This window comes from Delphinus delphis, chromosome 17 (assembly GCF_949987515.2).
Source record: "Delphinus delphis chromosome 17, mDelDel1.2, whole genome shotgun sequence".
Classification (NCBI taxonomy): domain Eukaryota; kingdom Metazoa; phylum Chordata; class Mammalia; order Artiodactyla; family Delphinidae; genus Delphinus; species Delphinus delphis.
The window spans coordinates 55,509,874-55,534,074 of record NC_082699.1 but is presented as its reverse complement, the minus strand read 5'-3'; the positions used below and the strand labels follow the sequence as shown (position 1 = coordinate 55,534,074).

General features: G+C 34.5%; 1 protein-coding gene across 3 annotated transcripts in view; it reads left to right on the top strand.

Annotated features, from left to right (window-relative positions):
- CSMD3 (CUB and Sushi multiple domains 3) overlaps window positions 1-24,201 on the top strand; it is a 1,080,105-nt gene that overhangs the window by 883,645 nt on the left and 172,259 nt on the right. For 2 of the 3 annotated variants that reach the window (XM_060035245.1, XM_060035244.1), the window contains 3 exons: window positions 17,326-17,439; window positions 17,943-18,038; window positions 19,648-19,851. In XM_060035245.1, the coding sequence (XP_059891228.1) occupies window positions 17,326-17,439; window positions 17,943-18,038; window positions 19,648-19,851 (414 nt within the window). The remainder of the gene's footprint in view (window positions 1-17,325; window positions 17,440-17,942; window positions 18,039-19,647; window positions 19,852-24,201) is intronic. The other variant, XM_060035246.1, reaches the window with a different exon arrangement.

Below are 24,201 nucleotides of genomic sequence, written 5' to 3'. Positions count from 1 at the left end.
TCCAGAGCTGTTCTCGAAACAGAGAAAACTGCTTGCTTTAATAATATCATAAAATTAATAACTCTCAGCAAAAACTAGATGACAGTAAAATTTTGATCAGTTGAGTTTTATCCTATTTTTATTCTCCCTGCCTTCAAAAAACCATACTTTTCCATAAATATATGACAATAAAAATAAGATGGGGGTCAGAGATTTTCAACATTAAAAGAGACTTTAGTGACATATCAACCAAATGAAATCTATAAATTTTGTTGGGATCCTGATTTGATCAAAGCAACTATAAGAGTATTTTTTCTTTTTCTTTTTTTCTTTTTTCTTTTTTCCCCTTTGGAGAAAATTTGGGAAATGGGATCAAGGAATTGTTATTAGATTATAGAAAGAGATCGTTGCTAGTTTTGTTAGATATGGTAGTCACGTTGTTATTATTTTTTATAAGTGTTAACAATAAATACTGAAGCATTTATAGAAAAGGATGTGGTATTGGGAGTTGTTTTAAAGTATTCTCAGTGTGGGAATACAGGGAAGGGGATAAGAGAAAGCAAATGAAACAAAATTGGCAAATGTTGATAAGTGTTGAAAGTAGATGATGGGTTCAAAGGTGTTTATTTTACTATTCTCTCTACTTCATGTATGTTTGGAACTTTTCATAATAATAAACAATCACACAAGACTATATTATAGTACATGTGAGAATATTTTCCTGACCTAAATCTGTCTGGCAGACTTGGGATTTGGCAGATGTATTCTGCCAAATGTGTAGAAAAATATCTTAAGGATAATTAAAGAAAAACACTCATGCAAATTGAAATTGAGGTAAAAGATGGTGTTAATAAAATATTCTAACACTGTAAACTTTTAATTTTGCTTTTCTGTTTTAATTCTTTTAAACATGCAATAGAATTTCCTATTGTGTTTTTCTAGATTTCATTGCTTTTTTAAAAATTATATTTATTTATTTTTAATTTTGTTTTAACATCTTTATTGGAGTATAATTGCTTTACAATGGTGTGTTAGTATCTGCTTTATAACAAACTGAATCACTTATAGATATACATATGTCGCCACACCTCTTCCCTCTTGCATCTCCTTCGCTCCCACCCTCCCTATCCTACTCCTCTAGGTGGTCACAAAGTACCGAGCTGATCTCCCTGTGCTATGTGGCTGCTTCCCACTAGCTATCTATTTTACGTTTGGTAGTGTATATATGTCCATGCCAGTCTCTCACTTTGTCACAGCCTACCCTTCCCCCTCCCCATATCCTCAAATCCATTCTCTAGTAGGTCTGTGTCTTTATTCCCGTCTTGCCCCTAGGTTCTTCACGATCATTTTTTTTTTTTCTGCTTAGATTCCTTATATATGTGTTAGCATACGGTATTTGTGTTTCTCTTTCTGACCTACTTCAGTCTGTATGACAGACTCTAGGTCCATCGACCTCACTACAAATAACTCAATTTTGTTTCTTTTTATGGCTGAGTAATATTCCATTGTATATATGTGACACATCTTCTTTATCCATTCATCTGTTGATGGACACTTAGGTTGATTCTGTGTCCTGGCTATTGTAAATAGAGCTGAAATGAACATTTTGGTACATGACTCTTTTTGAATTATGGTTTTCTCAGGGTGTATGCTCAGTAGTGGGATTGCTGGGTCATATGGTAGTTCTATTTTTAGTTTTTTAAGGAACCTCCATGTTCTCCATAGTGGCTGTATCAATTTACATTCCCACCAACAGAGCAAAAGGGTTCCCTTTTATCCACACCCTCGCCAGCATTTATTGTTTGTAGAATTTTTGATGATGGCCATTCTGACTGGTGTGAGATGATATCACATTGTAGTTTTGATTTGCATTTCTCTAATGATGAATGATGTTGAGCATTCTTTCATGTGTTTGTTGGCAATCTGTATATCTTCTTTGGAGAAATGTCCATTTAGGTCTTCTGCCCATTTTTGGATTGGGTTGTTTGTTTTTTTGATATTGAGCTGTATGAGTTGCTCCTATGTTTTGGAGATTAATCCTTTGTCAGTTGCTTGATCTGCAAATATTTTCTCCCATTCTGAGGGTTGTCTTATCATCTTGTTTATGGTTTCCTTTGCTGTGCAAAAGCTTTGAAGTTTCATTGGGTCCCATGTGTTTATTTTTGTTTTTATTTCCATTTCTCTAGGAGCTGGGTCAAAAAGGATCATGCTGTGATTTATGTCATAGAGTGTTCTGCTAGTGTTTTCCTCTAAGAGTTTGATAGTGTCTGGCCTTGCATTTAGGTCTTTAATTCATTTTGAGTTTCTTTTTGTGTATGGTGTTAGAGAGTGTTCTAATTTCATACTTTTATATGTACCTGTCCAGTTTTCCCAGCACCACTTATTGAAGAGGCTGTCTTTTCACCACTGTATATTCTTGCCTCCTTTACCAAGGATAAGGTGACCATATGTGTGTGAGTTTATCCTTGGGCTTTCTATCCTGTTCCATGGATCTATATTTCTGTTTTTGTGCCAGTACCATACTGTCTTGATTACTGTACCTTTGTGGTATTGTCTGAAGTCAGGGAGCCTGATTCCTTCAGCTCCGTTTTTCTTTCTCAAGATTGCTTTGGCTATTCGGGGTCTTTTGTGTTTCCATACATATTATGAAATGTTTTGTTCTTGTTCTGTGAAAAATGCCAGTGGTTGTTTGATAGGGATTGTATTGAATCTGTAGATTGCTTTGGGTAGTAGAGTCATTTTCACAATGTTGATTCTTCCAATCCAAGAACATGGTATATCTCTCCATCTATTTGTATCATCTTTAATTTCTTTCATCAGTGGCTTATAATTTTCTGCATACACGTCTTTTGTCTCCTTAGGTAGGTTTTTTCCTAGATATTATATTCTTTTTGTTGCAATCGTAAATGGGAGTGTTTTCTTAATTTCACTTTCAGATTTTTCATCATTAGTGTATAGGAATGCTAGAGATTTCTGTGCATTAATTTTGTATCCTGCTACTTTACCAAGTTCATTGATTGGCTTTAGTAGTTTTCTGTTGGCTTCTTTAGGATCCTCTATGTATAGTATCATGTCATCTGCAAACAGTGACAGCTTTACTTTTTATTTTACGATTTGGATTCCTTTTATTTCTTTTTCTTCTCTGATTGCTGTGGCAAAAACCTCCAAAACTATGTTGAATAATAGTGGTGAGAGGGGGCAACCTTTGCTTGTTCCTGATCTTAGTGGAAATTGTTTCAGTGTTTCACCATTGAGGACGATGTTGGCTGTGGGTTTGTCATATATGGCCTTTATTATTTTGGGGAAAGTTCCCTCTATGCCTACTTTCTGGAGGGTTTTTATCATAAATGGTGTTGAGTTTTGTTGAAAGCTTTCTCTGCATCTGTTGAGATGATCATATAGTTTTTCTGCTTCAAATTGTTAATATGGTGTATCACATTGATTGATATGCGTGTATTGAAGAAACCTTGCATTCCTGGGATAAACCCCACTTGATCATGGTGTATGATCCTTTTAATGTGCTGTTGGATTCTGTTTGCTAGTATTTTGTTGAGGATTTTTGCATCTATGTTCATCAGTGATATTGGCCTGTAGTTTTCTTTCTCTGTGACATCTTTGTGTGGGTTTGGTATCAGGGTGATGGTGACCTCATAGAAAGAGTTTGGGAGTGTTCCTCCCTCTGCTATATTTTGGAACAGTTTGAGAAGGATAGGTGCTAGTGCCTCTCTAAATGTTTGATAGAATTCACCTGTGAAGCCATCTGTTCCTGGGCTTTTGTTTGTTGGAAGATTTTTAATCACAGTTTCCTTTTCAGTGCTTGTGATTGGCCTGTTCATGTTTTCTATTTCTTCCTGGTTCACTCTCAGAAGGTTGCACATTTCTAAGAATTTGTCCATTTCTTCCAGGTTGTCCAATTTTTTGGCATAGAGTTGCTTCTAGTAATCTGTCATGATCCTTTGTATGTCTGCAGTGCCAGTTGTTACTTCTCCTTATTCATTTCTAATTCTATTGATTTGAGTCTTCTCCCTTTCTTTCTTGATGAATCTGGCTAATGGTTTATCAATTTGTTTATCTTCTCAAAGAACCAGCTTTTAGTTTTATTGATCTTTGCTATTATTTCCTTCATTTCTTTTTCATTTATTTCTGATCTGATCTTTATGATTTCTTTCTTTCTGCTAACTTTGTGGGGTTTTTTGTTCTTCCTTCTCTAATTGCTTTGGTGTAAGGTTAGGTTGTTTACTTGAGATGTTTCTTGTTTCTTAAGGTATGATTGTATTGCTATAAACTTCCCTCTTATAACTGCTTGTGCTGCATCCCATAGGTTTTGTGTCATCGTGTTTTCATTGTCATTTGTTTCTAGGTATTTTTTTTTCCTAGGTATTTTTTTATTTCCTCTTTGATTTCTTCAGTGATCTCTTGGTTAATAAGTAGTGTATTGTTTAGCCTCCATGTGTTTGTATTTTTTACAGATTTTTTCCTGTCGTTGATATCTAGACTCATAGCATTGTGGTCAGAAAAGATACTTGATACAATTTCAATTTTCTTAAGTTTACCAAGGCTTGATTTGTGAGCCAAGATATGATCTATCCTGGAGAATGTTCCATGAGCACTTGACAAGAATGTATTCTGTTGTTTTGGATGGAATGTCCTATAAATATCAATTAAGTCCATCTTGTTTAATGTATCATTTTAAGCTTGTGTTTCCTTATTTATTTTCATTTTGGATGATCTGTCCACTGGTGAAAGCGGGGTGTTACAGTCCCCTACTATGAATGTGTTACTGTCGATTTCCCCTTTTATGGCTATTAGTATTTGCCTTACATATTGAGATGCTCCTATGTTGGGTGCATAAATATTTACAGTTGTTATATCTTCTTCTTGGATCAATCCTTTGATCATTATGTAGCAACCTTCTTTGTCTCTTGTAATAGTTTTTATTTTAAAGTCTATTTTGTCTGATATGAGAATTGCTACTCCAGCTTTTTTTGAGTTCCATTTGCATGGAATATCTTTTTCCATCGTCTCACTTTCAGTCTGTATGTGTCCCTAGGTCTGAAGTGGGTCTGTTGTAGACAGCATATATACGGGTCTTGTTTTTGTATCCATTCAGCCAGTCTATGTCTTTTGGTTGGAGCATTTAATCCATTTACATTTAAGGTAATTATTGATATGTATGTTCCTATTACCATTTTCTTAATTGTTTTGGGTTTGTTATTGCAGGCGTTTTCCTTCTCTTGTGTTTCTTGCCTAGAGAAGTTCCTTTAGCAGTTGTTGTAGAGCTGGTTTGGTGGTGCTGAACTCTCTCAGCTTTTGCTTGTTTGTAAAGGTTTTAATTTCTCCATCAAATCTGAATGAGATGCTTGCTGGGTAGAGTAATCTTGCTTGTAGGTTTTTCTCCTTCATCACTTTAAATATGTCCTGCCACTCCCTTCTGGCTTGCAGCATTTCTGCTGAAAGATCAGCTGTTAACCTTTTGGGGATTCCCTTGTGTGTTATTTGTTGGTTTTCCCTTGCTGCTTTTAATATTTTTTCTTTGTATTTAATTTTTGATAGTGTGATTAATATGTCTTGACATGTTTCTCCTTGGATTTATCCTGTATGGGACTGTCTGTGCTTCCTGGACTTGATGAACTATTTCCTTTCCCATATTAAGGAAGTTTTCAACTGTAATTTCTTCAAATATTTTCTCAGTCCCTTTCTTTTTCTCTTTTTCTTCTGTGACTTCTATAATTCGAATGATGGTGCATTTAATGTTGTCCCAGAGGTCTCTGAGACTGTCCTCAATTCTTTTCATTCTTTTTTCTTTATTCAGCTCTGCAGTAGTTATTTCCACTATTTTATCTTCCAGGTCACTTATCCGTCCTTCTGCCTCAGTTATTCTGCTATTGATCCCTTCTAGAGAATTTTAAATTTCATTTATTGTGTTATCCATCACTGTTTGTTTGCTCTTTAGTTCTTATAGGTCCTTGTTAAACGTTTCTTGTATTTTCTCTATTCTACTTCCAAGATTTAGGATCATCTTTGCTATCATTTTTCTTAATTCTTTTTCAGGTAGACTCCCTATTTCCTCTTCATTTGTTAAGTCTGGTGCATATTTTCCTTGCTCCTTCATCTGCTGTGTGTTTTTCTGTCTTCTCATTTTGCTTAACTTTCTGTGTTTGGGGTCTCCTTTTCATAGGCTGCACGTTCGTCATTCCTGTTGTTTTTGGTGTCTGTCCCCAGTGGCTAAGGTTGATTCAGTGGGTTGTGTAGGCTTCCTGGTGGAGGGGACTAGTGCCTGTGTTTTGGTGGATAAGCCTGGGTCTTGTCTTTCTGGTGGGCAGGCCCACGTCTGGTTGTGTGTTTTGGGGTGTCTGTGGTCTTATTATTTTAGGCAGCCTCTCTGCTAATGGATGCGGTTGTGTTCCTGTCTTGCTAGTTGTTTGGCATAGGGTGTCCAGCACTGTAGCTTGCTGGTCATTGAGTGAAGCTGGGTCTTGGGGTTGAGATCGAGATGTCTGGGAGATTTTTGCCGTTTGATATTATGTGGAGCTCGGAGGTCTCTTGTGGACCTGTGTCCTGAACTTGGCTCTCCCACCTCAGAGACACAGCCCTGACACCTGGCTGGAGCACCAAGAGCCTTTCATCCACATGGCTCAGAATAAAAGGGAGAAAAAATAGAAAGAAAGAAGGAAAGAAAGTAGATAAAACAAAATAAAATACAGTAAAATAAAAAAATAATTATTAAGAAAAAATTAAAAAAAAAAAAAGGACAGACAGAACCCTAGGACAAATGGTAAAAGCAAATATATACAGCAAAATCACACACAGAAGCATACACATACACACTCACAAAAGGAGAAAAAGGGGGGAAAATATATATATATATATATATATATATATATATATATATATATATATATATATATATATATATATATCTTTGCTCCCAAAGTCCACCTCCTCAATTTGGTATGATTCCTTGTCTATTCATGTATTCCACATATGCAGGGTATATCAAGCTGTGGAGATTTAATCCTCTGCTCCTGAAGCTGCTGGGAGAAATTTCCCTTTCTCTTCTTTGTTTGCACAGCTCCCCGGGGTTCAGCTTTGGATTTGGACCTGCCTCTGCGTGTAGGTCGCCTGAGGGCATCTGTTCTTTGCTCAGACAGGACGGGGTTAAAGGAGCAGCTGACTCGGGGGCTCTGGCTGACTCAGGATGTGGGGAGGGAGGGGTACGGAGTGCAAGGCGAGCCGGCGGCGGCAGAGGCCAGCGTGACGTTGCAGCAGCCTGAGGCGCGCCGTGCGTTCTCCTGGGGAAGTTGTCCCTGGATCCCGGGACTCTGGCAGTGGCGGGCTGCACAGGCTCCCCGGAAGGGGGATGTGGATAGTGACCTGTGCTCGTACACAGGCTTCTTGGTGGCGGCAGCAGCGGCCTTAGCGTCTCATGCCCGCCTCTGGGATCCACGCTGATAGCCACAGCTGGCGCCTGTTTCTGGAACTCCTTTAAGCAGCGCTCTGAATCCCCTCTCCTCGTGCACCAGGAAACAAAGAGGCAAGAAAAAGTCTCTTGCCTCTTCGGCAGCTCCAGACTTTTTCCCGGACTCACTCCCGGCTAGCCAGCCATGGTGCACTAACCCCCTGCAGGCTGTGTTCATGCCACCAACCCCAGTCCTATCCCTGGGATCCGACCGAAGCTCGAGCCTGAGCTCCCAGCGCCCCCCTGTCCCGGCGGGTGAGCAGACAAGCTTCTTGGGCTGGTGAGTGCTGGTCGGCACCGATCCTCTGTGCGGGAATCTCTCCACTTTGCCTTCCGTACCCCTGTGGCTGCCCTCTCCTCCGCGGCTCCGAAGCTTTCCCCCTCCGCCACCTGCAGTCTCTGCCCGCGCAGGGGCTTCTAGTGTGTGGAAACCTTTCCTCCTTCACGGCTCCCTCCCACTGGTGCAGGTCCCGTCCCTATTCTTTTGTCTCTGTTTTTTCTTTTTTCTTTTGCCTTACCGAGGTACGTGGGGAGTTTCTTGCCTTTTGGGAGGTCTGAGGTCTTCTGCCAGCGTTCAGTAGGTGTTCTATAGGAGCAGTTCCACGTGTAGATGTATTTCTGATGTATCTGTGGGGAGGAAGGTGATCTCCGCGTCTTACTCTTCCGCCATCTTGAAGCTCCTCCCCTCTCATTACTTTTTAAACACCAAATTAATTTTCAGTTATTGGGAAATGTTACAACTGCCAAATTGCAGATAAGTTACTGGCTTGCAGTTGACTGGATAGTTGCTCCTGGATCAATTAAATAAAATTGGACTATCTTTGCTACAAGTGTTTTTTTTTTTGTTTTTGTATTTTTTACAATGCCTATATTTTTTAAATATGTCAAATAGGTAGTTTTGAATTTTTGGTAGTAAGCAAATGGTCACGTTATAGACAGAAAGCCAGCTTTAGAGAAGCCTGAAAGTAGTTATTATGGATTTATTCAGTAAGCCTAGTTTATGGATTGGCAAGAGTATCACCCAAGACATTACTACAGGAAAATAAATTAGGATTTCATTTACTGTTACGAGTTCAAAGTAGGACTAGATTTCTGCAGCTTGTAACTTACTGGATAATTGGGTGCCATGGTCAGAACAATGAATTTTTATTAAATAACATCTTTTATTTCCTAATTATTACAAGATAGCAATAAGATTTTGTTATATTTATTTTCAGAGCCAGAATGATTTCATTGTTTTTTGTGAGCTGCTAACCTAGAATTTAGAGATTGTTTGCTCTAGGGCAAAATTGGCCCCAGCACCCAGGATGGAGCCAAGCTTTTGTGTGGATATTGTATCAACAGTAGCCCCTAGATAATTAATATATGATTCACTTGGCTCACCTTAACTAAAATGCTGTATTAGTATAACCTGCCTCACTGTGAATTCATAGTTTAATAGTATTGTACTATAATAATAACCATGAGTATTTGGAATCTCACTGATACGTAAAAATGTAAAACTTCCCAAAATACTGATGAAACTCTCACTTATTACATCAATTAATGCAACTTCTACCAAACTTTTCTAGTGCTAGATGGTGTTCTAAAAATAATTAACACATTGATTTTATTTGGGGCTGATTTTTTAAATTCTGCTTTTTAGAACTTTTCAAAGTAAATTGTCATATATTTAACTTACATCTATATATATTTTTCATAAAACTGAAGGGTTTTTAATGTTTTTTATTGTGCTAAAAGTCACACAATATAAAACATAACTATTTTAACCATATTTAACTGTAGAGTTCAGTGGCACTAAGTACACTCACATTGCTGTGCAACTCAAAGTTTTAATTGGATACCTTGTACTCATCTTTAAGGGGCAGAGCCTTTAAAATCATGAGGTATCCAAGTGGTAGTATAATGATCCCAAAATGCAACCTTGAAGCTATTTACACAAGTAGTTTCACAGCCAGAGCATACAGAGCGCAAAGAGTTCTGTACATGTTATTAATTGTGAAAGGAAGCCTTTTGCATGCATGGACATTTCTGTGCTATTGTTTTGAAATATTCATATGAGATGAAAGTATGAGGCAAAATTCATATAAAGCTAGAGAAACTTTTGATAGATTATGTCACCAACAGTTATTTTTTATGCTTTTGCACATAATCAAGTCCAGCTGTAAACACATCCTTGATTTGAACCTTATTTATTTCTGTTCTGTTGGTAGTGTGGGTGCACATGTGTGTGCCCTTCTGTGCTGTGTTAGTGAATAAAATGCAAGCTGAACAACAGAGGTGACTTGTTAAAAAATTTGTAATGGAGCGACCAACAAGCTGAGTGCCTAATATTATCAAAATGAACTCTAGAATACAAAAGAATGTGTAGATTTTGTGAAAGGAGTACCAGGCATGTTGAGAATCAAGCTGAGATCTAATAGGAATTTGTATGTGTCTATTCCTTTTTCTACCCAGCCTCCCTTCTGTGTGAAACTATTTCTTTTGTGATGGAGTTTCAATGCCTTTGCAATAGAGTGGCATGGATTTCAGGTGAAGGGAGTAAACAAAACAAAAGATGAATGCTCTCTCACCTTGTAGCCCTTTTCTTAGACCTTATAGAAAGCTGCTAATTACATTTTCATATTTCATCCAAAAGGATAGAATGTAAAATCAAGTAGTTAGAGAAGTACATAGCCATTTTGAATTCAAAAGACAAATGAACCCTGGTTTAAATAGCTGTAATACTCTCTAACCCAATCAGTTCTATCATTTGTTCTAAATATGCATGTTTGGAAAGCAGAGAATTAGAAAAGATATGCTATTTAACATCAAAGGTCAATTAAATTTTGCCTATCAATAAACATTCAGGTTCAATTAGTAGCATATATATTTACAAAACTGAGTTATTAGTAACTAATATTTATTACTATGTTTCAGATACTGTTCAAAGTGTTTTACAAGTATCAATTTATGTAATATTCACATCAATCCTGTGAGCTTAGGTACTTGTATTATCCCTATTTTACAGATGTGGATATTGAGTCACGGAAAGGTAAAGTGACTTTCTCATGTGGCTCATCCTAGGTTCAATCCTTGAGAGTCTGATTCCAGAACTGGAATCCTTCACTCTTCAGTAGACAGTTGTTAGGGCATTTCAGATCCATAGATTGATTATTTGAAAATATTAGTCCTCTAAATCTGCTCAGCTGCAGATGCTGACAGTCTTTAAGCTGCTTAATCCATTCTGTCATGGAGCTAACAAATCTTGTCATTGCAGTACCTTGACATCATAATCAATAAGGTACTACCCATCTGACTACTAGAACTACTGCTGCCCAGAAAGACCTACTGGGCCTTCCTCCACCAAGTTAGGACCCTTTTGCATCAAATCAAGTTTGAATCAGACCTGAATTTACCACAGCCTCTTGGACATTTTAACTCTTCACCAACTGTCCCAGAAGTGGTTAGATCAGTTCCCTTAGTTATGGCCCAGTCTATTCTGAGTTTTTTCCTCCCTACACTAGCATGCCATTGGGATACTCTGTGAATTATTCCCTTCTGAGAGGAAAACAAATGTGAAATAAAATTGAAACCCTTCTTTATTTGCATAAACTCAATTTTTAATTTTTAATTCAATAACTCCTATCCTGATCACTGAATAACAGTAACCACATCCACGTTTGTTTTATTATTCTCATTTAAAGTTAATTAATTGCCAAATCAGTGAGTCTCTGTATAGTGTTATTTTTTTTTAACATCTTTATTGGAGTATAATTGCTTTACAATGGTGTGTTAGTTTCTGCTTTATAACAAAGTGAATCAGTTATACATACACATATATCCCCATATCTCTTCCCTCTTGCGTCTCCCTCCCTCCCACCCTCCCTATCCCACCCCTCTAGGTGTTCACAAAACACCTAGCTGATCTCCCTGTGCTATGTGGCTGCTTCCCACTAGCTATCTGTTTTACAATTGGTAGTGTATATATGTCCATGCCACGCTCTCACTTTGTCCCAGCTTACCCTTTCCCCTCCCCGTGTCCTCAAGTCCATTCCCTAGTAGGTCTGAGTCTTTATTCTCGTCTTGCCCCTAGGTTCTTCATGACCTTTTTTTTTCTTTTATTTTTTAGATTGCATATATATGTGTGTTAGCATACGGTATTTGTGTTTCTCTTTCTGACTTACTTCAGTCTGTATGACAGACTCTAGGTCCCTTCACCTCACTACAGATAACTCAATTTTGTTTCTTTTTATGACTGAGTAATATTCCACTGTATATATGTGCCACATCTTCTTTATCCATTCATCTGTTGATGGACACTTACGTTGCTTCCATGTCCTGGCTATTATAAATAGAGCTGCAATGAACATTGTGGTACATGAATCTTTTTGATATATGGTTTTCTCAGGGTATATGCCTAGTAGTGGGATTGCTGGGTCTATGGTAGTTCTATTTTTAGTTTTTTAAGGAACCTCCATACTGTTCTGCATAGTGGCTGTATCAATTTACATTCCCACCAACAGTGCAAGAGTGTTCCCTTTTCTCCACACCCTCTCCAGCATTTATTGTTTGTAGATTTTTTTGATGATGGCCATTCTGACCGGTGTGAGATGACACCTCATTGTAGTTTTGATTTGCATTTCTCTAATGATGAATGATGTTGAGCATTCTTTCATGTGTTTGTTGGCAATCTGTATATCTTCTTTGGAGAAATGTCTGTTTAGGTCTTCTGCCCATTTTTGGATTGGGTTGTTTGTTTTTTTGATATTGAGCTGCATGAGCTGCTTGTAAATTTTGGAGATTAATCCTTTGTCAGTTGCTTCATTTGCAAATATTTTCTCCCATTCTGAGGGCTGTCTTTTCGTCTTGTTTATGGTTTCCTTTGTTGTGCAAAAGCTTTTAAGTTTCATTGGGTCCCATGTGTTTATTTTTGTTTTTATTTCCATTTCTCTAGGAGGTGGGTCAAAAGGGATCATGCTGTGATTTATGTCATAGAGTGTTCTGCCTATGTTTTCCTCTAAGAGTTTGATGGCGTCTGGCCTTATATTTAGGTCTTTAATTCATTTTGAGTTTATTTTTGTGTATGGTGTTAGGGAGTGTTCTCATTTCATTGTTTTCATGTAGCTGTCCAGTTTTCCCAGCACCACTTATTGAAGAGGCTGTCTGTACAGTGTTATTTTGATGGCACAAAAATTAAATGTAACATCCAAAATTCCTGACTTGCTTAGGCAGTGGCGGAACATTTCAGCAATATTCCAGAGTAGAGTTTAGTGGAAAAGGGAGCTTTAACTTCTTTGTTCTGTTGATTCATATTTTAAACAAATGCACAACCCTCTGGGCACTGCACTATTTAGTGTGTTGTGTCATACCCTAAGCACCCACTCTACTGTTTCCCACAATGATATTTTCAGAGAGACTGTTCATCTGCACAGAGTATTCTCACAGTTAACTCCTAATGCTCAGGAGTTTCTTTCTGCCATCCTAGGCCTCTCTTATTATTTATTGACTTACATTTGAAATGGGTAAATTAAGAAGAATGGACAAAGTCTTAGAGTTAAATGAACATGATTAAAGGAGATGGATTTGAAAGTGCTTGGTGTAGAACAGGAAACAAAAGCTCTTTGAAAGTTAAGTTTGTTGAATACTTAAACCATGAAGACCATCTCAGTAAATGGAACCCTGCCTCTTTGTCTTGGTTGAATATGATATTGTCTTCGTTGAATACGATACTGTAAAAATTAAATGTCAAGTAAACCTTGTTTCATATACAAAGAAGAGTAGATAGACACAATGCCTGGTTTCATTCTGAGTTTATTTGCTCATGGGAGAGCAAATTTTGAAGTTGGGGTAAATATCCTAACCAATATAATCTAAGTTAGAGGTTTCCTCTATTTAAGTGATTCTTAAAAATCTAAATTATGGATTTCTTTAAAACGCAGTCTGGGTCTCCCCCCAAATGTTGCCCATTAGAAGTTGTTGGTAGAGGACTTGCTTTGAAGAATGGATTAAATGATTAACATACCAATGATCTGTATGGAAAGATGTGCCCAAAGTACCATTGTTGGTTTATAATTAATTTAATTGGCTAGTCTAACATCTTATCATACATAGAATAAAGGTAAGCTGCCACCTAAATGACCATAAATATAATTAATGGGGCCCTTTCTGTATTAGTCACTTTTTATCCCCAGCATTTAGTTCAGTTCCTGGTACCTCATAGAATCAACAAATATTAGTTGAATTAATAAACTGTATTGTAGGATAAAATATATGGGAAATAAGAGGCTTGGAAGTAGTTTCAGGTTTAATAATAGGTTATTTGCATTGGCTTGTTTGTAGAGATTTTTACATGTTTATTTCTACCTTACTAAGTTTCCCTTTCTTCCTGTATCTAGCTTGCAGTGATACATCTAACATTATAAAAATGGATTTTTAATAAAAGAGAGACATTATTCTTAACATCTATTATGCTTAAAGAAGGAGAAACTTCCTTAAAATGGTGTCTCATTTAAGAAACAGCTTAGTGTTTATAACCTATACTAATAGCATGAGAGCAAAATGCTTTTGATATCGACATGCAAATCTCCAGAGAAAGAGAAAGAAGAGCTTGGAGCTGAGATGCAAAGAATTTTATACCTCTGTTGGAAACTAAGAAAAAGAATAGGGTTGCTAATCATTCCAGAAAGCATGATCAGCCCAGACTTCAGGGGTTAAATATAGCCTTAGGAAAAAAAAAAATGGTGGTCCAGCTATTAGGTTGAGGTACTAGTTTCTGGCCATGGCTCACGCGCCCAGCCGCTTCGCGGCATGTGGGATCTTCCCGGACCAGGGCACGAACCCGAGTCCCCTGCATCGGCAGGTGGACTCTCAACCACTGCGCCACCAGGGAAGCCCCTTTTTTTTTTTAAAGAGGGCATAATCATGGCTGCCATACAAATATAAAATAAACATGTGTTAAAATTTTTATTTAACTCATTAATTAATGAGGGACCCTGTAATATGTTACAGTGTTTCAAGAAAGAATTCAAAGAACCAAATATAGATTATGGATGGATGGATAGATAGATAGACAGGCAGATGAAATACTGAAATGAATTTACAATGATATGTAGGATGAATTTACAAATAGTTCTATTGGATAATAATAATCCTTTGCATTACACCACAGCCCTCATAAACACAGGGGACCCAGAATGATGTACTAGACAATGTCTTGCTTACCAGAAAACAGCATCCAACTAGTTACCTTTTGGTTCACCTTAAAATGTTTACATTTTTGTTTTCCTACTTTAGTCTCAGCTATGCAAAGGGTGCGGTTGGCTATTCAGAATGTTTTAGAAGCAAAGGACCTACTGTTATCTGAACATAAGAAAACTAAGTAAATTTAGACATTTAGAGGCAGAATGAGGAAGCAAACATTGGAGTAACCATTTAATTCTTGAGATTCTGACTGATCAGGGGAGATTTGGTTAAGAATTGTAGCATATCGGTTTAGTAAGACAATAGTTAACCTGATAATGTGTAGGAAGTAAGATCACTGTGCAAGTGTTCTTGATTCTTCATACTACAAAACACTTATTCAACATGTACTTTAAAATTTCATCTTTCGTATAATGATTCAGTACCCTCTCAGAGTTTTTTCCTAATAAAAGCTATTTTTAACTTAAAATTTCCATTGGCCATATTACAACAGAGTAAGGTTGCAGTTGAAGAGAAGTAGCATACTGATTGCTTAATAAAGGAAGATTCAACACTCAACTCCCTCACCCCCTACCCTTCTCAATTCTCCCCTATCTCATCACAGAATTACTACAATAAATTACAAACTAACATCACTCAAAAGGGAGTGCCCTACAGTTTTCTTTACTTAATATGATGCAAATATATGGTGTTACTGGCTATATTATTAAAAGTTATAGTCTCAACATACCCAATTTACAGGTGACACAAAACTCCAGTCTATCTGTAGAGAAGTAATATTTGAGAACAAGAAGCCTACAAACAGGAAGAAAAGAGGGCGTATTTTTTTTCCTTTTTCCTTAGAAAAAGATCTTGGATCACTGTGTATATTGGTTGTTTTAAATGTTGTTTGTAAATATAGTGGTTTGCTTGGAAATTGGACATGTTTCCTAATGGAATATTTGAGATATGTAGGAAGAGATAAAGGATGTTGAATTTTGACACTTTTCCCTAATGACTTCCCAGAAAGATACAGAGAAAGAATGTTATCTATCAAGAGTCTTGTTGCACAGAGTACTTAGTTTAGCAAAGTTCTTAGTGATTAGTCTACTTTGATTTTGGGGGGGATGAGGGGGCACTTAGAAAGGCAATGGCAACATCTGCATTTTAATAGAAACTTTAAAAGACACTTTTGAAAACAGATCATCCAAACACCAATCTAAACAAATGCAAAAACAGAAAACAAAAACTTTCTTAATATTTTTAGGAGTATTTTTGAAATAACTTGGGATTTGGTAGACCATCAAATATGGATATTTTAAAAAGGTCGAACTGGAAATTTTTCATATGACTTGTAAAGCATTAAAATAATTGACTACATGTATGTGATTTGATAGAAACATAAATTTGTTTCTATGACATCATGTTTTAAGGAGGATCATTTATGAAAGTCAGCCCTCTAAGGTTCAGGAATTATTGAAAGTAGCAACACTCTGTGTTTGTTTTCTTTTACCCCACAAAGAACTGGACTGAGATCAACAGCTTATTTTAGCAGGCCAAAAAAAATACATGTAGCTTTGTGTACAGTATTATGTGTGTGGCTTCAAATACAAAACTCAGCATGTTTCAAATGAACAAGCCTGTCTTCATATGACCACCATAGGATGACCATAACCTCGATTAAGCGGTAAAATATGAAGAACTTTAAAAAACTATATATATTTGTGCAATGTATAGTTCAATGACAGTAATATAATGTTGAATTTTTACAAGTTACCTTGCTTTTACATTATTAAACTTCTGAAAAATCATAGTCTTTTAAACCCCACAATTTTTCTATTCAATGAAATGTTTTGAGGATGAATTTTCTTACCTATTTCACTTTTTAAAATCACAAAACACTAGTTGATTTCTGCTCTGTAACAGGTTCTTTCTTTTAAGTTATAGTTTGGGTAGTTTCTGCATGTAAACTTAATATATTATTAAAGGAAAAGTACAAAATGAAGTAAAAAGGAGACATTTATAAAACTCTGTTGGTAAGTACATCAGATCTGTACTTACCATGAAAAAGCAATCATTTTGTAGAATTTTATATCTCAATTGAAATTAAAATATCTCAGTTGCTGAGGAATCATAAATAATATGTCTTTATTTTGGCAGAGGATTAACAATAAATATTTAGGGACCATTTTCAGAATGTGAATTAAACCCTATACATTAGAAGTATATTGTTGATATTTTTCTAGTGACACTGTTATTTATAATGGAATAGCATTTTAAAAGCAATCTACGATAAATCCCCTAAACTAAAACTTTGTCTATGTCATCTCAAAGAGGAAAAAAAATTAGAAAAAGAGAAGAGAGTCACAAAGTGAAAAGAATCTACCAATAGAAAAACAAAAAATATACAGTATTAATCGCCAACCTTATGATTTCTGAGCTAAATTAAATGTTATACCCATTTAATTTAATTAAAAAAATAATATTCTTACAATTTTATTGCTTTTAGGCCACGGTTATTACTTTTATGACCTGAAGTACATGTGTCAGGCATATCAACCAATTGGCACACATCCTCTTTTAAAGGTAGAAAAAAAAAGATGACTATTAAATTGTAATACTTTGTTCTCTCTCTCCTCCTCTTTCTATTTTTTTTTTGTTTGTTTTTTGTTTTCATTTTTGGATGGTTGGTGATTTGTTTGCTTCTCCTGGTTCCTGTTGATCAGTGGTGTTTGGCCAGTTTGTATTTTTCCAGACATCACTCCACGATGTTGTTGAGGTGTATGATGGGCCAACTCAGCAATCTTCTCTGTTATCTTCCCTCTCAGGATCCCATTCAGGTATCCTTTAATAGAACTGCCATGCATCAGTTATTGATTAAAGACTGACTTTGATTGGTATTGTAGTGAAAGTTGAGATTTATGTCATCCATATTAGAAATAAACTGAAAATAGAATCATTCTTTATTTTTAAAAAAAGAATAGAAACACAAGAATAATTCAAATTCATGAGAAAAATATAACCAACTGTTTTCTGGGATTGTAATCAAGTAAATATAGTACTTAGTCACTTAGTGTGACTTAGTCACTTAGTGTTTAATGTAGTATTTAAAGATTCTTTACAGAATGAGGCAATATTATCAAAATGTAATAAAAGCTTTCCAGTAAAAAGGTTGCAATTGAAGCTGAACCCAAAGAAAATATGTTGTCAGTGGTAGGATATATTAAAGTAATTTAATAGAACATAGATTGACATTTTCAAATGACAGTGTAAATTAATATCATTTGTTAGGTTTACTGAATGAAATTATTTATGATATCTTAGTGTTTGTTTTGTTGAGTAGGAGAATCACTTCCACTGAGTTCAGGTAATCAGATCACAATTCGATTTACTTCAATTGGACCAGTAACAGCTAAGGGATTTCACTTTGTTTATCAAGGTAAGTGACTGTGTAGCATAGAAACACACTAAGGAATGATATCAGTTTCCATGCTATGTCCAGAGTTATTGAATGATGAGATCCTCATAACCATATAGGAGAGGTAAAAGTTGTGTGTGTTTTTTAAAAACAGTTTTGCCCTGTCCCCTCCCCCATTGTTAGAGCACTATTACTTTGACCAAAGTCAAAAAGGACCTATTGTTTCCATCATCATTCTCAAGTTAGCTGCATGCTTTTCCTTCCTCCCAACATATTGTTTTCAAAACATCTGGTGTGTTTTTTTGACAATGCTTCACTCTACATATTCTATTTCCTTAGAGTCTAGCACTCTAAATTAAAAATACACAAACTTTTTGTGCTGATGTACTTAGACATGCCAAGGAAATCATTACTCCACTCTAAAATTTTAGTCTCTCATTCTCTTAGGAGAATTCAAACTTTCTTCATGACTATTAAATATTTTTGTGCAATTCAAAGTCAGTTTACATAGTTCTTTTGTCACCTTTTATAGACACACTTCCACATTATATAAAACTAAATTAAGACCTATCATCTGAATATTTTGTTTGAATTATGTATGATCATGTAGTTGTTATTCTCAAATATATCTTGAACTTTATTCCTAATAAATTTATAAACATTAGTGGTTTGATATTCTTCTTAAACCCTCTTATTCCAATTATAATATTGGCTATAATATTATACTGTTTCATTCTTAATAGTATTCCCTCTGTAAACAATTTGTGGTATTATGAATTTTAAAAGGCACTCTAACAAATGAAGTTATTTTCACTCAAGTCACATATGAGGAATCTGTCTATTTGGAATTCATCCTATCATTTTTTGGGCTGTTATCAAATTCCTTAGTCCCATCTGTATGTGTTTTAAAAAGAAAAAACATCCTGTTATCATTCTATTTTACTTAATCAAAAAGAAGTCACAATTGAAGGACATACCTATAAAGCCTAAAAGCAATTTCAAATTTGATATTGTATGATTATTAAAATAAAACTTCTATTGTTGTTAATCTGTCTGACTTCTGTCTAGCCTGAACGTATTGTCTTCATCAGTAGCAAACATATTTTAAACAACCAAGTTTATGAACATGCTATGAAATTAATCAAGTGCTGTGTTTGCTTTTTTAAATTTATGTTTTTAGGGGCCAAATACTGTAAAAAAAAAAAAAAAACTTGACATTACCTTATGTAACCTGACATCTGTTTTTTGTAAGCTTGGTATTCCATTTTAAAAAGAAAAAAAAAGATGTATCTCTTTGCTTTCATTCCATAAATTGAAATATCTTACTCAAGCTACATTTTTATATTGATGAGTGTGGTCACACAAAAAACAGAAAAAAAAAACCTTAACCGATGTTGTTTAAAGGATCAAAAGTGAAATGTTTTTAAATAAAAAATCTTGATGACAATAGCAATATTTATTCATTTTGAATTGTATTTCATTATGTATAAACTTTTATAAGTGTATTCAAATTGTTAACTAAAGTTCAAGTTGGTGAAGATTTCTTTGAAATCTGTTTGCATACTTTCATTTTGAAATCTCTATTTCTCTACCAAATATGAAATTAAAGTCAACAATTATTTGTACGCAGCTGTTCCTAGAACAAGTTCCACACAATGCAGTTCTGTGCCTGAACCAAGGTTTGGAAGAAGGATTGGCAATGAATTTGCAGTTGGTTCATTGGTTCTTTTTGAATGTAATCCTGGATATATTCTCCATGGATCCTTTGCAATTAGGTGTGATTCAGTGCCAAATTCTTTGGCCCAATGGAATGACTCCTTACCTACCTGTATTGGTAAGTTTATAAATTTGTATGCTTTGTGATTGTACATATTATATATCAAAATTAGTTATCATGCATCTTTCAATATTTGTTTCAAATATAATAGTTTTACATTAATTTTAAACTATTAGTTATGATGTATCTAAATATGCAAATCAGAGTGGCTATTTGATGCAATTGAGATGAAATGCAATCAATGAAAATATACATACATATTTCCAATAACACAGAATTGGAATGCTATTAATATGGAATTATTATGTGCTACCATCCTTTGAAATAAATATTATTTTTCATTTTTAAAAGTTTATGCAAAGATTTCTATGCCAATATGTAAGGAATTTACCTATCTTTTAAGGATCACAGAAGCTGATTTTTCTGGGTGTATTTTATCATCAAAAAAATTAGAAAATATGCATTAGTAAATAAATGTTTTTCTCTTCTCTATAAATTATATGTATGTATAAAAATATAAAATAATAATTTTTCCCAGTATTTCACAAATATAAGTGGAAACAATTTGAATGAGTAGATGGTGTAGGGTTGGCCAGAAATCTCATTATTTCAGACTATATTTTTGTAATGTTGTACCCAATTTATATTGATAAATAAAATAAACACTGTATGAACTTAGCCCTGCTAAGTTATTTGAAGCAGATTAAAACATTTTCTAAACCATAAAAATAGTTTAGAATCTTATCATATTTCAGGATCATTACAATGACTTTTGGATCTTGTAGAATTCCATGGATGTGGAAAATGTAGACTGTTGGGAAGTTGCTTTCTTCTTTGTTCCAAAAGCATATCTGGAAATTAAAATTTTAAATTATATAGTATTAAACTAAAAGAAGCGTAGTAAAGCTTAATTTCAGGTTAAGAAATAGTTCTAATGAGTTCTTTCTCATTAAAGTTTTATTGGTATGTGACTTGGAAAATGAGAGGAAGTTTTTTTAAAATAAAAGATAAGCAAAATTTTGTCTTTATTTTAATAATCTCAATACTCCACTTTTTGATAGAGAAGACATGAGTGTGCATATAAACAATATAACATATACATTTATAAATATATAAAATCTATTTTTAATAACACTTCTTGCCATACCTGAAAAGAAATTACGTGTCAATAGTTTTTATTTTTAACTTTTTAAAACACATTTTACCATATTTTAACACAGATTAATACAATGTTAATTCATATTTAATTAGAATAAAATATATTCTAAATTGATTTTAATCGAAATTATATGGAATGTACACTCATTACTGAGGAGGTAAAGATAAGGTCTGGTGATATGCATTCATCGAACGTGTACTTTGTATAGGACAAAACTGCTCTAAATCTTTTACCATTCAAATCAGGACGTTATTAATAATTGTGCTGGGAAAGTGGTACAAGTTGGGACTATCATAAATAAAAAGGAAGGATTGATGGTCACTTATCTCTGTAGGAACTTGATATCACCACTTCCCAAAAGAGATATGCCTAGCATATTTTACAGAGTGTTTTTCTTACAAACCAGTAGTTTAGTTCTTCCTGCTACAATAAATGGAATGTGAACTATTCTTTTATTATTCTTTTGTTTGTTGAAAACTCCCTACAAAAAATAATTTAAAACACTGGAAACCTGTAAATGACTCTTCAACTTTCTCGTCCTTCAGCTAAATAACCAGTTTCTAATACGATTACCACTTACTTAATGCTTCCTAATTTCCAGGTTTCATGCTGAGTAATATAAATACATATTTAATTAAATCCTCACAGGAAATCTATGGAGAAGTTACTCTCAGAATTTACAGATGAATAAGCTGAGTCTTAGAGAAGTAAAACAGTTTTCTTTTAAAGTGACATAACCTAATAAACAGTAAAGTAGGGGCAGGATTTGAAGATAAGGTTTTCTGACTCCAGACCTCAATGTACATTATAGAAGATTGCTTTTCTTTATGTTTTGGCTGATGAGCTAATTTCCTAATTGGAATTCTATATCTTATTTATAATGTGGAATTTCTTAACCTGTTCAAGTATACTTTTGACAAACAACAAGTAAAGGAGAATAAATCATCTGGACTTGATGTTCCTCCTATTTTGCACCTAGCATAGAGCTATGGTTAACAGAACAAAGAGATCTTCTTTACACACTTTTATACTCTCATAAGAGAAAATAGATAATGTTCTTCTTTAGGAAGCACAATATATGTTGACTTCATACTCTTATAAAATACTAATAAATAAACTATCCTAAAGGACCATGAGCTGAGAGAAATGTTCCTATATGTCTAGGCCAAAATTAGTCATACAACATGTATAAATCAGAAATTACATTGCTTTAAGTCAGTTTAATAATTGAAGAAAGACACATGATAATAAATCTCTTTAGCCTCACAATAGATTTTAAAATATTTCTCTCTAAATATCAGGAATCAGTAATTATTTCTGCCTCACTTTTCCCAGTAATTATTTGCATAATTTCTGTGTCACTTTTAGTTTCTTTATGTACATACTGATAGAAAATATTAATACCATATAACGGAAGATAACTGGATAAGTAGCTGTCTTCATTTAATTTCATATATACTATGAAAATTCCCTCAAGATAATTATAAAGGTAGAGTGATATGATGACTTATGGAAAGGCATAAACTAGCTCATTAATCTTTAAATATTATTGAAAACATTCATCTATTCAGAGTGTTCAAAGACCCTACATATGCAAAGCAGTGAAATGTAAATCCATGAATTACTTATTAAAGTTCTGTTTATGTATTTATCACGTTAATGTACTAATTAATGGAGAAAAGTTGTAAAGAATCATGTAAAACTGAATAAGTCCTTATAACTGGGAATTGTAGTAGGTTCTCAGCATAAGGGTTAATTAAGTCTTGGGTAGTAGTATTAGGCTTTGACTTTAACATGAAATTGTGGTGATCCTGGAAATTTTACATAATCTCTGATTCTCAATTCCCATATCAATAAAACAGGAAAGTTATAGGTTTACTGTGGCTATTAGATGTTTTAAAGCCTTGGCATAGTTCTTGGAATCATCTAAGTATTCAAAAATTAAGTTGTTTTTGTGCTTGCCAAATTCTCCACCATAAAATCAGAAGATAAGACTTCAGTTCTCAAGGTATTAGATCTAAGATAAAAAATTTATATGCAGTGCTGATAAAGGATTTGATATTACTCATTTTTCATTTGTTGATATCTTGTTTTAATAACACTTTAAAGTTATTATATGTAAAAATTATCTTCCACCAAAGATTTTTGCATCTTGGAAAGGGCTAAAAGCATGGACTTGTGTCATTCTTTCTCATTCTAATAATTTAGAGTTCCTTGAAGGCAAGATTTTTCTTTCAATTAAAATTTTCAGAAAGGCTTTGGGGAAATGTAATGACAATTTTCTAGAGGATAATAGTACTTATTTATTAGAATATGCTAGTTAGGGGGATTGTGAAATTTCTTTCCATCAATTTATACATTTAAGAGCAATTGGTTAAAAAGGAGCAGAGTTCTAACAATAGGCATATATTCATGATTTGTTTTCAGTGTTTGTAAGGGTCTAAAATAAAAATAAACTTAAAGTTAAAATAATGATTACTATAATTCTAATTGGTTGTACAAATATATATTTAATCAAGGTGTGCACTCTGCATTTTCTTCTGACCCTAAAATATTCAAACATTACATTATCCAAAAAATATATATTTTCTTTTGTCCATGAAGGTATGAGGATGAGACAAGAATTAGAAAGAGGAAGGAGATAAAAGGGAGAAGTGAGCTGACATTAAAGAAGAAAAAAGAAACATGAAAGAACAGTTTAAAAGGGGAAAGAGAAAAAATAGAATATTCTGTGAGATGGAGAGTAGAGAATAAGAACTTTACACTGTAAACATAAACCATTTTTGTTTAAAGCAGAAGAAAACCCCTATTCTACATGATTATTAGAAAGCTTTCTCATATGTCATATGTGTCAGTTGACTAATCCTAGTGTTTTTGCCATAAGAAATAAAAATCCATGTAAAGAAAAGGAAGCTCAGGCCATTTGATTACAGATTCATTTCAGCAAGGACCGGCACTCCTACCAGGCATTAAAGCCTTTGAGACCATGCTATGGCTGACATTCAACTTCAGGAGTAAATGCTAGTGGACTGTCCCTAGCATGGATTCAGCCTCACTTTTTACTTTTAAGGGCAAAACATGAGGGACTCAGGAGCCATTACACCACCACTGTCAAAAGCCCCTGGGCTTTAAACACCCTACCTCCTATATTTCTGTTGCATTGGTTTGAAAGTGCATACTTAGAGATAGAAGAAAATTGTATCAGATGACTTCTGTTTCCTGCCAAGATCACACAAAAAGGATATATT